The 15,383-nt window shown below is 49.4% G+C and overlaps 1 protein-coding gene across 1 annotated transcript in view; it reads right to left on the reverse strand.

Moving 5' to 3' along the window:
* The window catches only part of LOC144141186 (cytochrome P450 2A12-like), a 73,597-nt gene that overhangs the window by 45,019 nt on the left and 13,195 nt on the right, over positions 1 to 15,383 (reverse strand). Inside the window, exon 3 of the mRNA XM_077672745.1 lies at positions 2,415 to 2,539. Within this exon, the coding sequence (XP_077528871.1) occupies positions 2,415 to 2,539 (125 nt within the window). The remainder of the gene's footprint in view (positions 1 to 2,414; positions 2,540 to 15,383) is intronic.

A 15,383-nucleotide genomic window follows, 5' to 3' on the forward strand; every position in this document is an offset into this window, starting at 1 on the left:
GTAGAGCATGAAGTTGCTTGCTTCCCGCGACTTTTGTTTTTTGTTTTTTGTTTTCTTTCAATTCTTTTGATGCCCTCGGGCAAAATACGCAATACAAAAAGAAAATTGATGTCATATGCACCACCGTGCGATTATCGAGAGGCCGGCAAAAGGAACGCAACTTAGGCATGTCTTTTGACCTCGCAGAGGGACATATTTTCGTTTAGGTGTAATCCATACCTATTTGATATCTGTAAGAATGGTGACGTAAACAATGAAAGATATGTAAACATAGAAGTACCAGTGCGTACTGCAGTTGGTACTGCGCACACTAGTCTTGCTCCAGCTACTGAGCAGAGCGGCGCTTTGGGGTTTTCTTACACGACCAAGGACGATTGGCGTAAGCGACATGACCCTGCTTGTCCAAGATACCCCATGTTTTACGAAGCGATTACTACTTACTGTACAAAAAGCAGCCAGTTGCAAATTCGTGTAAAAACAAAGCAAATGGGAACAACTCTGCGGCTGTAAAGTCCCTAAAATTTTAAGGGCCTTATGCGGCGCCGCATTCGGGTGCCATCTAGGAGGACCGACGGTAAACAAGGCTCCGTGGTCTGCTGCAGAATAAACGCCGCACTTGAAGTTCGCTTGAAGGGCTGTTTTTTTTTACATCATGGCAGACGTCACGAAACCCACAGTTTGGCGGCACAATCAAATTTTTAGGAGAAATTTAGTCATTTCTCATTAAATAAATCCTCGTTTTCTGCCTAGGAAGTACTGGGGGAACTATACAACACCAAATCTTAGGGAAAAAAAACAAACTTGTATTTTGTCAGCACGGCCGCTTTAACGAAAACACATAGTTGCAAAGCTTTGCGCAAGTTGTACAGCGAGTCCATGTATTAGGGAAGATCGTCACCACATTCAATTCACACTCCCGTCGCAGTGCACTCAAGAACTGTGTTTGCGTCGGCAATTTCTTTACCATCTTCACCCGCCATCTCACACCAGCCACCGACCATTCGTATTAGGGATGCATAGTATTCATCTGCCTCAAAATTGGACACCGGTATTTGGCTATCCACAACTTGGAAACCATAGTGTTCACTTTTTACCGTTTGGTTGCAAACAGGACCTTGCGGCTTCATTGCGTGGTATTTCGTACGCAATGTGATAGCCTCTCCTGCAAGCCGCTTCTTATTCCACGGAATTGCAGTGTCTACATGCCTTGTCCGTTTTTCACGAGGATTTAAAGCTCTGGCAGCACGGGACGCCAGCGGTGACCGAATTTTGCTACTTAAAGGCATAAAAGATTCTTCGGTTGTCCAGCGCAAGTATCGATCTGTCGTTCAACCTTTTTCAATCTTTGGTCATTCGTATGGTCGCTCGAATGGTCGATATGGCATTTTTGTTATCCCGTACCTCATTATGAGGCAGGCCGAACAACTGCTAAACATTTTGATCAATCAAAGAGCATTCGTAGGGGTGAACCTAGGGACGGATGTTTAAAAACATCCTGTCACTAATGTCGCGGATTTACCTACCCCATGCTCTGGGGATGCCCCTATGCGTCGACCGCCCTTCCTTCCCCTTCCCTTGGGCAGTGGGAGCACGAGCTGGTCAGCTCACTGTGCAAGGCCAAGATACGCCTTATTGCTCACGCTGGCTCGCGGCTGTAAGCTCAGTAAAGATTTTTCAATCCCAAAATCAATAATCACGCTGACATTTCTGGTAACATTGAGACATTGAATATACATAAATACTGGCACCCATCATTCTACGAAGTAAAGCCATCCTTTTTGCAGTTTTACTGCACACATGACTGGTCTTGACATAGATCGGACACAAAACTCTTACTGCCGCGTGTCAACATTTGAAACAGAGCGGTTCGAGTTGCTTACAGCAGAGCTATAAACAACGTGAATTGTTAACCACCTTTTGAACAGCGGAAAAACTTGCTGAAAAATATCCCGGGCCACCTCCGCTAACGTCAACCCTAGGGATAGCGTAGCATGCAGTGTTGTAGTGCATTCCTCGCGCCCCGGTATTTTTGCCCACGGAGACGAAACCGTTGCTGGTAGATATAAACAGCTTTGCTGAAAAGTACCGTGAATTTGAAACACGAAGCCTCCAAGCGCGAGGCGGTGGAAAACGGGTGTCGCAGTGTGTTTTTGTAGCACGCGGTATTTTCTAGCTCGAGGCTTAAACGAAGTCATATGAGCCCCCTTTAACCAAGAATCCTCCCCTCTCAACTCCCCCACCAGGCCTCCGGCCTTCGCTTTTTATTAAAAGATTTGACGACAACAATAAGCGATTGTCCCGTTGTTTAAGTATTATGACTACATCAACGATGACATCAGATGACGACATGAGACGCCGACAGCTCTAATCTTAAGGGGCTCGGACCTTAAAAGGTAATTCCGCCTACCACCTACCTTTGAACTTAGGCTGACCGAAGATGGTGTTTTCGGAACGAAACAGCAATCCCTTCCTTGTCATCACCTCCTTGATAGACTTGAAATTATTCAAAAAAATGGTCTGCTTGGAGCCAATCTGAAAGCTGGAATAAGGGTGAAGAAAAAAAAAACTTTTTGAGGCATAACCACTCATACCCTCTGCAGTGTGCTCAGATCTGTGTAACCGCATCAGGTACCTCTCGTTTCCGGCGATTTGTTAACATAATCCTCTGTGATTGAAATTTTGACACGAACCTTGTTTGCTCTATTTAGCTAAAAAACAGAGCAAAAATTATCAAGCTACAAAACAGCGCTGATGTAAACTTGGAAGCCAATTGCAAACGCAACTGCGCGAGTTATGCCTATAAGAAATAGACGAACCAGTTTCGCAACGTACTGAACCTATAACGCCTTAGGGTTAACAAAAAGACTCTATTCCAGACCGATATCCCTCGTAACTAGATGGACGTTTAACATAATTTTGCTTATTATTATTGAACAAGAACTGTGAGGCTGCTTCTAAACGGTTCTGCAGAAGTACCCCTGGTAAAACAAGACAACAAAGCCACGTCAGTTTCTCTAATTCTACTGCTGCGATAGTTTATAAATCTAATTAGGCAATGCTATTTGCAATTCAGTCCGGTAATACTGAAAAACAAGTCCAGAAGCGTCATTCCGGTTTGCTTAGACTACGGTACAGGTTTAAAAAGGACGCCGACTGTTCCTTTCGGAAAATACTTTGCAAATATCATTGTGGCCAGTCGTCTTGGGTGACTGCAAAAGTTATCAAGTTAAGCCATTATTTAAAGTCTGTTCTGTTTCATTTTTTTAGCTCAATGCACGCCGCCGATTGGCAGTTAGCCATGTTTGTAAAGCATTCACGAAGAGACGTCATCATCGCCAACAAGAAATGGTAATGGTGGCGTCCGAACGTCAAAGTACACGTGAAACTGATTGGGATCCAGAAAGAAGTGGAATTTTGAATAAAGGTGCTGCAGAATGATAATATGGCGGGGAAAAAATATTATTCCTGGTTATAGCAAGTGGCGAGTGTGCGCAGTGAAGGTTGGTTTTCTATGGTCGGTGATCACACGTTTCTAGCAGCGTCGTGAGAAGCGGAGCTAGGGCCGTCGCCGGCTGTATGTGACCTAACTACAATATCCGCCCCAATTTACGCAGTTTCAAATCAAGCCAATATCCTAAATATAGGCGGAAAATAGCTGTAAAAATCGAGCGTGACTTCTTGCATTCCAACACTATTTTCCTATCTCACGCGATATTGTCACCTGCGTAAAATATCTGCCAAAGAGCTTATGTCACAACGCATACAAAATATCCACTTGCAAACACTGAAACTCTAATTTTTGGGGAAACTAAGGAGCAAACCGACACCACCCGGTTTCCCGACCTTTGCTGAAGAAAATGAATGGGGGATCTTACATCGTGCCGATTATCAAGGATGACAGCGAGACACCTGCATTTCGGGGTGTCTTTTGAAATCTCGGTCTTTCGATACGCCGCCCGAGGTGTTGAAACTCTGAAACTAAACTCCACGCATATAAAGCTGTAATCACGCCTTCACTAGAGTATGTGTCAACTATCTGGTACCGACATACGGCAAAAGTATCTGATATGTTATAATCGGGGCAAAATGAGGCAGCTGGGTTTATCACCTCCTATCATTCTCACCACCAAAATTGTAACATTTTGTAAGCATTCTCTAAAGCTCCCATTGCTTGCAACGCGGAGAAACCGACTTTCTTTTTTTCGACAATGTATATCATAGCGACTCGTCATTTTCCAAACATTTATTCACACGGGTCCCTGCGTTTCTACTCGCTTCAATCATCCGTATAAGGTGGATCCCATACACTCACGCACTAAGTCTCGTGTCGCCTTCTCCTTGCCCTGTCCTAGCGCTGTTCCCAAACTAAGTATGTACGAACAAGCCCGCATTAGCGCAGGTATTAAGAGATAATAATTTTCAACTCATCCGATTTCCACAAACGAGAGGAAATCAGAACGAGTGTACAACCCCTAAACATCATGTCTATTACAGAATCCTCTCTTTTCATGTCTTCATTACTAACTTACTTTAAATCCGACAATATTTTGTAGCTACAATTGATTTTTAACTTGTAACGTGTGCGTAGAGAATGTTTGTTGCTATTTCTTGAAATATGTTTTATGTTATGGCGGACTGCTTACTGTGTTTATTACTTACTGTGCTGTTAGTGATGTATTTGTGCTATTGGTCACTTTGATTACTACTATTACTCCCTGACATGTTGGTTTACTGATGCTGTAGGGACCTCCTGTAGGTACTCCCCTTACGCAATGCTTTCTGGGCTCTTAAGGAATTTAAATCAATCAGTAGAAATGTTTGCTACCCCATTGCCGTTTGCTTACTGCGAAACCCGATTCGCATTAGCGTTCGCAGGAGTGGGTGGACAATGTGCATCACTACATGCGGATGCTCCCTGCACTGGCTTACGCTGCCCACTTTTTATTGAAGGTCGCGGAACCCGCCACCATCCACCCGGAGAGGAGCGGAGTGCCGAAAAATGGCGAAAATCGATGATACCCGCAAAAGATGGTGGACGGACGGGTGGTTGCCTTTCATAGGAGCTGTGCGCCTGCAATAGAGGCTGCATGCGTGGTAGAAGTTTCAGGCCAGGAGGCATCAATCGTAGAACGCCGGTGAGGGGTCGGATGGGTCGTTGGCTTGCAGAGGAGCTGTACTCCTGCCATCGAGGCTGCCCGCTCGCTACAAGTTTCACGCGAGGATGCCTCAACCGATAAACGACCAGTCACTGTTCGGTTGGATCGCTGCCTTCCAGAGGAGCTGTGCGTCTGCCATCGAGGCTGCCCGCTCGGTACAAGTTTCAGGCGAGGGGGCTTCGACCGGAGAACAGCCAGTCACTGGTCGGATGGGTCGTTGCTTTTTAGAGGTAGTCGCAGTGGCCTGAAGTAGTACTCACTATTGGCTAGTACATCACGCAAGCATCTGACTGAAAATGTTTTTCCGGTACAAAGTTATTCCATATTTTTAATCAATATTAGCATTGAGCGATTGCGCACACTGTGCCTATCCAAAGCAAGGGCAGTGCCCTAAGTGTTTGGCTTTACTTGTATGAAACACGGGCACGCAGTTCATTGCACGTAACCTTAATCTTTCATTCTAAATTTTCTAGGCACGTCGGTAAATTCAAACCCCCCCAAGGGCAAGGTAATGGCAGGACGAATGACACAATACCTCAGCGGCCGAGCATGAAAAAAGCACCCTAACTTGTAAGTTGATTCTCTGGCGTAACCATTGTGCGCATACGATAAAAACGGTGGCGGGTAGAGTTAAAGGCATGAGGAAGCGAGTTTCACAACATATATTCCATGTTCGAGTTCTTAGATGTTATTTTTATTCATATGCCACAGAAAAAGTCTACTAAGGGCCTTTCCAAAGGGACCCAATCCCAAACAATTTTGTGAGTTGCCGAGGATTTCAACTGGGTAACATTGAGCATTGCGATCATGTTTCGCGAGCATGACGTGCGCTGAAAAAAAAGTTTATGCCTACTATGGAATATATAAAAATAAAAGGTTAGTTCACAAAATGTCCGCTAAGGGCACGTAATCTTTCCCAATTTTCTCTCAAAATGAAGGAATGCTTGAAAAATGCCTGTGAGTATGCAAGTGTTCATTTTAAGAAATGCTTTTTTTTATTTGAATTAAAACGCCACCAAACTGCAATTTCAGAATCGAAACTTGGTATATTGTTTTAAGTTACTCACTGTGTCACAGGTTTTTATTTGATCATATTCAGGATGAAATACATGTTGATTGCAAGCCAAGTAGCATCTCTTAAAACAGAGTATTTTTTAGCACATCCAAAAACTTTAAGACAATAAGTCGCGATTCACGTATGGGAAAGAAGTCTTAGGGAGCAATACTAGACCTGTCGGTGTTTCTCTGTGGCTAAGGCGTTGTGCTGCCGAGTACAGGTTCTATCCCGGCGCTGACAGGTTTTCTGATGGAGGCAAATAACGAAAGTTCTCATCTGTCTAGATTTTAGCCCCGCAAAGATTCCCAGGTGGTTTTTGTTACCCTGTACTCCTCAATTATTGCAAAACTGATCAACTTAGTGCTGAAAATATCGAACTTTTGAAATTTTAGGAATATAAAAAAGCTTTAAAAAGTATACTTGTTGCAATTTTTAAGAATTTACAAGTTCAAATTACTCTGGAGCCCTCTCCTACTGTGTACCCTAGGGCCCAGATGTAGGTGGAGCGCATAATAATTTTTTTATATCTTCCAGAACATTATTTTACCGATGAGAACAAGTTACAAAATAGCAATAACCCTAGCGTGGTCTTGTTGCTCAGAACAAAGCCATGTAAATTGTATAAAAGTTTTGATGGGAGTGTTTGTTTTAGGTTTATGCAGTTTCATACCTTTTTTTTCAAAGTGGAGCGAAACTGATGCATAAAGAAATTCTCCGAAATAATAACGGTCGCGCGAAACCTATAAAAGCCATGATTGTTAAATTTCAAATTAAAACAGATCAATAATCTCTGTGACATGATTTGCATGGAATGACCTGTACAGTTGTGTACAATGTTCGGACAAATGTCACAATGTGAGAATTATTGCCAGGAATGTTGCCCGCGTCACGAAGTTATCGTCGTCGTGTGTGAATACCGTGTCTGTAAGCTTCCGGCTGCTGGTGCTGAAGATAGCTGGTGCGCAGATGAACTGCATTTCTTCGGCGTTGGCTGATCGCTGCGTAGAAAACTGGCTAGTTGAAGGGGCACGGAAGTGAATTTGTCGAGGTCCCATTTTTGCTTTCACTGCGTAGACTGGCGCGCATTAACACACTTTTCATCGTCTAGCCGATTGATCAGTGGGTAATTATTTTGCAAAGCACGAAAGGATAAAAACTACCATGCGTGGTCTGCGGCGGCCGCACCAACTAAAGGCAGTGATGTCGGAAGAAGGTGCACCGGGATTGGAATATCTCCGAAATTAGCATTCAATCAAGTTTTGGTTTCGGTTCTGCAAAGATCATGCTTGGCTTCCGAGGGTATCGTTGGATGGGCATTATCGATATCTCAATAATCGCCATACCGCACTTCTTGCATGTTGTCGGTTGTAAAATGCCTAAGATAAGCCTCCCAGGACGGCGTGGAATCGTAGCGATCACTAGAAAGGCCTACTCAGTGGATGAAAGCCCTCCACGTCAACTCAGAAGCTCAAATTCAATGCGCTTTTCTCCCGTATTTGGTGGTTGCCTCACTCATGCCTGTATCGTAAAAAGCGTGTTTGCACCTGCCAAAGGTGTGCTGATTCTGACCTGTGCCGACTGCCTGCAAGCAGTCGTTGCTTATGGCAACACCGCACCAACGAGAACTCTCTAGTGCGTCAGTGTCAGTCTTCGTGCGTTTTGCCAACTCGTTCGTGGTGCAGTGAACGTTACGACCCGAAAATGGTTAACTCAGGCTAAAACATCGGACGAAAACAAAAAAATTGACTTACAAAAAAAAGAATGTACCCTCCGGGATCCGGACTTGCGACTTCCAAAATGAAACTTCTAGCGCTACAGACCACTGGGCCATGGGCGCACGCTGCCGTTTTTTTTTCTATATGGCCGGTCCTTTATCAGTAAACACACACTATACAGACCAGAAAGGGTACCAACAACGAAACCTGGCAGAAAACATACAATACATAAGGCGGCCAACCTTAACTCCGGCTTGGCCTTTTTCTTGTTTTCACAACTGTGTGTTCCTCTCTGTTCCTCTTCTGTCCCAACAGCGCAATCACGCCTCCCCCCTCCTCCTCTGAACCAGTCATTCTCTTCACTCAGTGGAGTTATAACGTACTCGCACTCACAATTTTATTACAGTATTATTGTTAGCGACCGTCAATAATTTGCACAAATGCAAGAAACAGACCACCTCGGTCTCTTCTGCACAAACAACGCTGGAGAACAAGTCAGATATCAAAAGAAAACAAAAGTTGGGGGGAAGCATGAAATGGGGCGCTAGATAAACAGGCTCCAAATATTACTCCGATTACTTACACATAAAACAACCAAATGCCATTGCAAAGTATTATCCTGCCATCTGCTTCTTTTTTGTCGTTCAAATCGAGCGCCAGAAAACTTGGGCAGTTCGCGTTTTATGCTCGTAAAGTGTAAAAATCTAAGCTTCTCTATTATAACACACACAATAAATAATAAAGCCTATAGTTACTGCTATATTCAGTAAAAGAGGCAATTATCTACCAGTTGTGTTTTAATTCGTTTAAGCCACCGGCTGCCAACGGCCGCAACCGTGAGTACGGCGTCCGGCGGCGCGGCCGAAACACTTTCGGATTCGCACTGTCTGCCGTCGACCGTGATCTCTGGTATGCCGTTACCAAGCGCAGTTATTATGATTAATTTCGCCACTCGACGTCATCGGTTATGTCTGTCCTGTTCCAGTTCGCATTAAAGTATCTGAGAACAACTTTTCCACCTAAAGACGGGTAATTTCGTTGGGCGCTTGCCCCTGAACCACCTGAACGTCGCTTGCTCTTCTGCGTCGTGTCCTGTCAGGTGAGCTGTCTCGTCACAGTTGCCGCCTTTGTTATCACTGGATGTCGTTTGTTGTTGTCATCGCCGCTTTGTGGATTCGTTTACAGCAGCCCGTGTGTGTGTGTGTGTGTGAATTGTTTAACTGAACTGGTTAGGTTGAAACTAGAGGGTTCGTCTTCAGAAAGGCGATGGGCGCAAGTAGATTGTGGTGTTTTCATTGAGCGCTAAACGCCTGGTGCTAGACATAGTAATGTTTCCTGTTCCGCAGCAGTATATTAAACTGCTTCAGAGTTCATCACTGAGAACCACGTCTTATTCGTGGTTTATCAGAACACGGACGGCTACTCCTCCACGCTGCGCTGAGCAGCGTTTACGGCTTCGTTAATCACCGCTGTCATTTGTGCCGTGTTGACAATGGCGAGAGAGAATCCTTTGCGAGCGAATGTGCGCGCCTCGCAAGCTTCGTTGGGTTATCGGCGAGCCACCTCGTGTACGGTGCCGCTGTATGCGGACATTAATTTTAGCTGAATGCTGTGTTACCCGAGTTGTAACATTCGTGCACCCAATCATTTCCGTTCTTTCATATGTGGTAATCATATGCCATACTGTTTTAGAACTCTGGATGGCCTGAAAACATCACGTTCCTCGATTCAACTGGAAAAGAGCCACAAGCATTCTCAGCAGTGTTTGTCCGACAAAACGTAAGTTTTCAGACACAGTTTTATTAGCACGGTGTGCTATTATAGTTGAATAATGTTGTATTATCTAAATGTAGAAGTACTCTCCCCTATACTAATAATTGGTGTTTCGTGCATAACCTAACATGTAGCCACTAAATAGCAACCTTGATTGTTGATTTCGGAAAACTCAAAATTTGCCCAAAATCATAATTTGGGTTTAGCAGGTAATAACCATGTATCAGAATTTCCTGGTGTTAGTCATGTTTACGTTGAAGCCATATTTCTTAGGTGTTGACACAAAAATGTCGGTACCTTTCTACTTTCATCTTGGATGAAGCACGACCAGTTGTTTTGTTTTGTTCACCCTTTTTCGGATGTTTATCATGTGAATTGACAGTCCTTGCAGCCCACTTTCCAAGTTAGTTATGTAACTGGCTGTGCCATCTAACGACGCCGGATTAGGGTTCTGAAGGCTGCCATTTACAAACGCTAGTGGAGCACCACCAATAAGGAAACATCCTTCTACAAAGAAATAGATTTGGAAGTGTGAAGTATCAGCTGCTTTACCCTTAACTGCAACGTGCTGATTACAAGGTTTGGGGCTTTTCGTGAAAGTACTGCGGATGTTCAGCTGACCAGCAAAGAGGAAGACCACTCAAACACACCGCTCAAGGCTGATGCTGCTGCAAGATACGAGCAAGCATTGAGTCGACTCAGCAATACATTTCACCTTTTCTAAGCGGCCGACGTGCAAACCCCATGTTCTCCTGATTGGGCGTTTTCTTATTCTTTCTTCCGTCCACCACACTCGAGTCACGTTAATTTTGGAATGGTGGGATTCAGAATTTTCGGGCAAGATAGGTGTCACGATTTAGCGCCGCGTTCGTGAACCTGGGAGGGTAGGAATACCCTCCAGACGAGTGACGACATGTAGCGTGCTGGTGGGGACGGTGACTAACGGACTGACCACGAGCTGCTGTGCTCGGCGGGGTTTATTCGCCAGCCCCACACATTGTTGTCCACCGAGCCTGGTGGGGCCACTGGACCTAGCGGCCAACGAAAATCAGGGTCGGGGGGCGCCACACACTTGTCACCCCCCTCACCCCAAGATTGTACAACACAACCACAAAACACCTGTCACCCCGGCGAGTAACGGTTCGGCGGTCTCCGCTGTCTTTCACTCCACCTGAGCCCAGGTGTCGATGTCGGTGAGGCAGCATGGGGTGCTGCTTGTGCCCCTGTGAATCGTGACACTGGCGACGACGGAAAAAGCCCGCGGAGCGGCCGAGGCCACCGTGAACGCCGCCACCGAGAACGCCGAGACACCGCCCCCTCAATCCAGCGCCATTGCACCATGCCGCTGTACGGGAGGCTCGAGCCGTTCGAGGGTGAAGGGTCCGCCTAGCCGGTCTACGAGGAACAAGTCGGCGTGTTTTTCCGGGCGAACGACACTCCCGAGGGAAAACATCACGAAATTTTCCTGGCCAGCTGCGGGACCTACATCTTCGCTCTCCTGCTCGACCTGCTCAAGCCGGCCACGCCGCATGACAAGTCGCTGGGTGAGCTGCTGGCGACACTTCGGTCGCACTACAGCCCGGCTTCGTCGACGTTAATGGAGCGCTCCGATTCAACATCCGGAGCCGCCGAGACGGAGAGACTCTCGGGCAGTTCGTCGCAGCGCTGCGAGGGTTGGCGAGCGGCTGCGCCTTTGGGGACCAGCTCGACTCGCTGCTCCGGGACCATTATGTCTGCGGCATCAACGACACCGCCATGCAGACGCGACTCGTGGAGCTTCCCGACCTCTCGCTGGACGACACCGTGAAGGCAGCGCTGGTGATGGATGCTGTGGCCAAGGACGCGGGCGAGATAGCACGCGCGGCCGGCTCACCGTCGACGGAGGCGGCGGTAAACAAGATGGCGACACGGCATGACTGGTGCGTTCGGTGCGGTGGTGACCACTCACCCTCACAGTGCCAGTTCGCGCAAGCGGAATGCTTTGCGTCTGGGAGGACTGGGCACATTGCTCGGGTGTGCCGAGGGATACGACGGCGAGCGAACAGAAGCAGCAGCCGGCGTCGAGCACATGTTCCGCGCCAGCCCACGGGCAAGGGAGTCGGCGCAAGGGTAGGCGGAGGGGGCATGCAGCAGCAGCTACTGGTTCATCAACGGATAGGATTCACGTCGTGGCCGAAGACACGCAGATTTTCGACATGTGGCACGCGGGCACAGTGCAGCCGTCGGTGCCACCATACATGCTGACCGTCGAAGTCTGCGGGCGCCCCATCTCCATGGAGCTAGACACAGGGGCCAGCGTGTCGGTCATTGCCGGGAAAGCCTTCAGACCCACCTTCCCTGGCGTGTCCGTCGAGGCGTCGCGCGTCATCTGCGCAGCTACTCCGGACAGCTCGAAGTCGAGGGTCAAGCCTAGGTCGGCGTTCGCCTTGGCGACAGGGAGGCCACCCTGTCCGCCCAAGTCCCTCCAAGGGGTCGTCACTGACGCTGCTGGGGCGGAAGTGGATCCAGGCTTTGGTGTGCGGCTTCCAGAGTACCAGGAAGCAGTGCAGGTGGTGGAAGACGTCCCGAGCCTCCTGACCAAGTTCACCGGCACGGCGGCAAACATTCATGTGCCAGAGGGGATGCCCGGCCCCGATTTTTCAAGCCGCGCCCGCCGCCATTCGCCCTGAACGATGGGGTAACCAAGGAGCAGCAGCGGCTGCAGCGAGACGACATCCTGGTTCCCGTCAAATCGTCAGAGTCGGCCGCTCCCATTGTGCCAGTCCTGAAGCAAGACGGCAGTGTAAGGATCTGCGGGGACTTCAAGGTCACCATCAACCCCGTCGATACCGTGGAGAAGTACCCGCTGCCACATATTGAAGATCACTGGTTGGCGTTGTCTGGGGGACAGAAGTTCACGAAACTCGACCTGAGAAATGCGTACCAGCAGCTGGTGCTCCAGGAGTCGTCCCGGAAGTATGTCACAATATCTACAACGCTGGGACTCTTCGAGTACACGTGCCTACCGTTCGGCGGGGCCTCAGCTCCTGCCATTTTCCAGAGGGAGATGGACAACCGGTTCAGGGACATGAGGCATGTGGCGGTGTACTTGGACGACATCCTGGTGACCGGTAAATACGACAAGGACCACCTGCAGAACCTACAAAACGTCCTTGCACGATTGCAGGATACCGGGCTGAAGCTCAAGCTGGAGAAGTGCCTTTTCTTGGCCCCCAGCGTTGAGTACCTAGGCCACGTCATTTCGCAGGCAGACCTCGCCCCGGCACCCCGCAAGGTTGAGGCTGTGCTCAAGGCGCTAGAGCCCCAGAACAAAAAGGAGCTGCAGAGCAACCTGAGCCTTGTAAACTTCAACAGTAGCTTCCTTCCCAACCTGCCGTCGCATCTGCAGCCGCTCCATCTTTTGCTTCCAGATGGACAGCAGTGGGCCTGGAAGAAGGAGCAGGACTTGGCCTTCCAGCGCAGCAAGGAGCTGATCACCAAGGCTCTGGTGCTGGTGCCCTTCGATCCGGCCAAACCTGTCGTCCTGACTGTAGATGCGTCGCCTTACGGCGTGGGAGCTGTCCGGGCCCTCTGGGAGAAGAACGGCCAGGAACACCCTGTATCGTTTGCATCCCGTCGGATTCATGCGGCAGAGCAGCGGTACAGCCAGCTGGACATGGAAGGCCTGGCCCTCATGTTCCGGGTCCAGTGCTTCCACCAGTACCTGCGGGGCCGGAAGTTCGAGGCGGTGACGGACCACAAGCCGCTGCTGGGACTGCTGGGGCCTGACAAGGCAGTTCCAGTGCTCGCATCGCCTCGAGTGGTGCGCTGGGCCTTGAGGCTCGCGGCCTACAACTACCGGCTGGTCTACCATCTGGGAAAGGACTGGGCACCTGCTTGGGCCGTGAGCCGACTTCCCCTGCCGGAGGTGCCTGCTGCTGTTCCTGAACCTGCCGAAGTGTTCATGCTGGAGCACGCTTGCCCGGAGGTTCTGTCCAGTGTCGCAGGCAATCAGCCGGGACCCAGTCCTGTCACAGTTGGTCAAGGCGGTATCCCGAGGGGAGGAGTTGGCTTAGCGGACGTACAGACACAAGGCCGCCGAGCTGAGCCTGCAGCAGGGCTGCTTGCTGTGGGGTTCCAGGGTGGTGATTCCGCAGAGCCTGCGGTCCAGGGTCCTGGAGTTGCTGCACCTGGTGTGATGGAACATACCCGCGAAGGGGACTGACGCCGTATTCTACGCGAGAAAGACGAAGTGCAAGGCCAAGCGCCTGCTGAGTAGTTGGGAGAAGAAGAGGTGAAGGAGGCACGGGCGCAGAGAGCGAGACCCCAGGCAGAGAGCGAGACCCCAGCCAGGGAACGAGGCGGACTGAACGGGGCACGGCTCTGTGCGACCTCAGGGCGAGACGTCTGGTCTATGCGCCACAGTGAGGCAAGGCCGTCGCGAGTCTCTGCTACGGTTCCGGGCGTCGCCGCCAAGGCCCGGGACATCGTCGCCAGCACGGGCCACCATCGACCGGGCTCCGGCGTTCCGAACAGCGCGTGACCGGGCTCGAGGCGGGAGCAAGGCCGTCAGCGGACCCGGCGGAAAGTCTTCTGGCTACGGAACCTGGGCATCCAACCTCAACGACGCGGACACCGCTACGAGGGCGACGTCGGCACCCGCGTCCCATACAACCGATGTGAGCGTTTCCTGCCCCGGGACGTTTACGCGGGGACGGTGCGCGGACTTTGTAGTTGCGGGCGCTGGAGCGGACCGCGTGGGCTGTTTTATCATCTGAGTTTCCCCTAACGCTTTGCGAATTCCCTTTGCCATTAATTCAACCCTCTGTGCTGTCCAGTCTGTAAATACAATGTCATCTCCTCATCCGCACTAAGAGCGTTCCCTCCGTTTCGTGTGATCCGGCCCATTTCATTACAAAAAGTGGCGAGCCTGCCAGGATCCTATCATTAACATCTGCGGAAATTGGTTGAACGCTGTGTGCGGACGAGTGATCTGACAGTTTGAAGATGGATTTGGAAAAGTTAATGACAATAGGGTCACAGTTAGGCTTGACGGGACCCGAACTTCGGGAGTGGATTGAAAGCAAGCGTGCGGAGGAGAGGGCTCAGAGGGCAGCTGAGAGAGAAGCCCTTAGAGAAGCAGCGGAAAGGAAAAAGGAAGCTGACGAAAGAGAGTTGGCACTCCTCCAACTTAGGCTGCGCATCCAGGATGGGGCGCAAAACACTCCAGCAGTTACTGGAGAGAGTAGCGCTGGCCCCAACACGCTTGTTATCAACCCACAGAAGTTGCTACCCTTGTTCGACGAGAGGCGAGACGATTTGCACGCCTATTTGCAAAGGTTCGAACGCGTAGCAACGGGTCAGGGTTGGCCCCAAGACAAATGGGCTGTTGCCATTAGTATGTGTTTGTCAGGGGAGGCACTTTCAGTTATCGGCCGGATGACTGCAACAGAGTCGTTGGACTATGCGAAAGTCAAGAACGCTCTGCTGCAACGGTTTAAGTTTACTGCCCAAGGCTATCAGGACAAGTTTCGCAAAGCACGAGCTGAGGATGGCGAAACAGGGAGGCAGCTAGCAGCAAGGATATCCGGTTATTTCGATCATTGGATTGAAATGACCGGGATACAAAAAACATTTGAGGGTCTCCGCGATCACGTCATTGCCGAGCAGTTCCTCCGCTGTTGCCATCCGAAGCTCGTAGTC

The sequence above is a fragment of the Haemaphysalis longicornis genome, unplaced genomic scaffold, assembly GCF_048455015.1.
Source record: "Haemaphysalis longicornis isolate Haplotype H1 unplaced genomic scaffold, Haemaphysalis longicornis Haplotype H1 scaffold_6, whole genome shotgun sequence".
NCBI lineage: Eukaryota > Metazoa > Arthropoda > Arachnida > Ixodida > Ixodidae > Haemaphysalis > Haemaphysalis longicornis.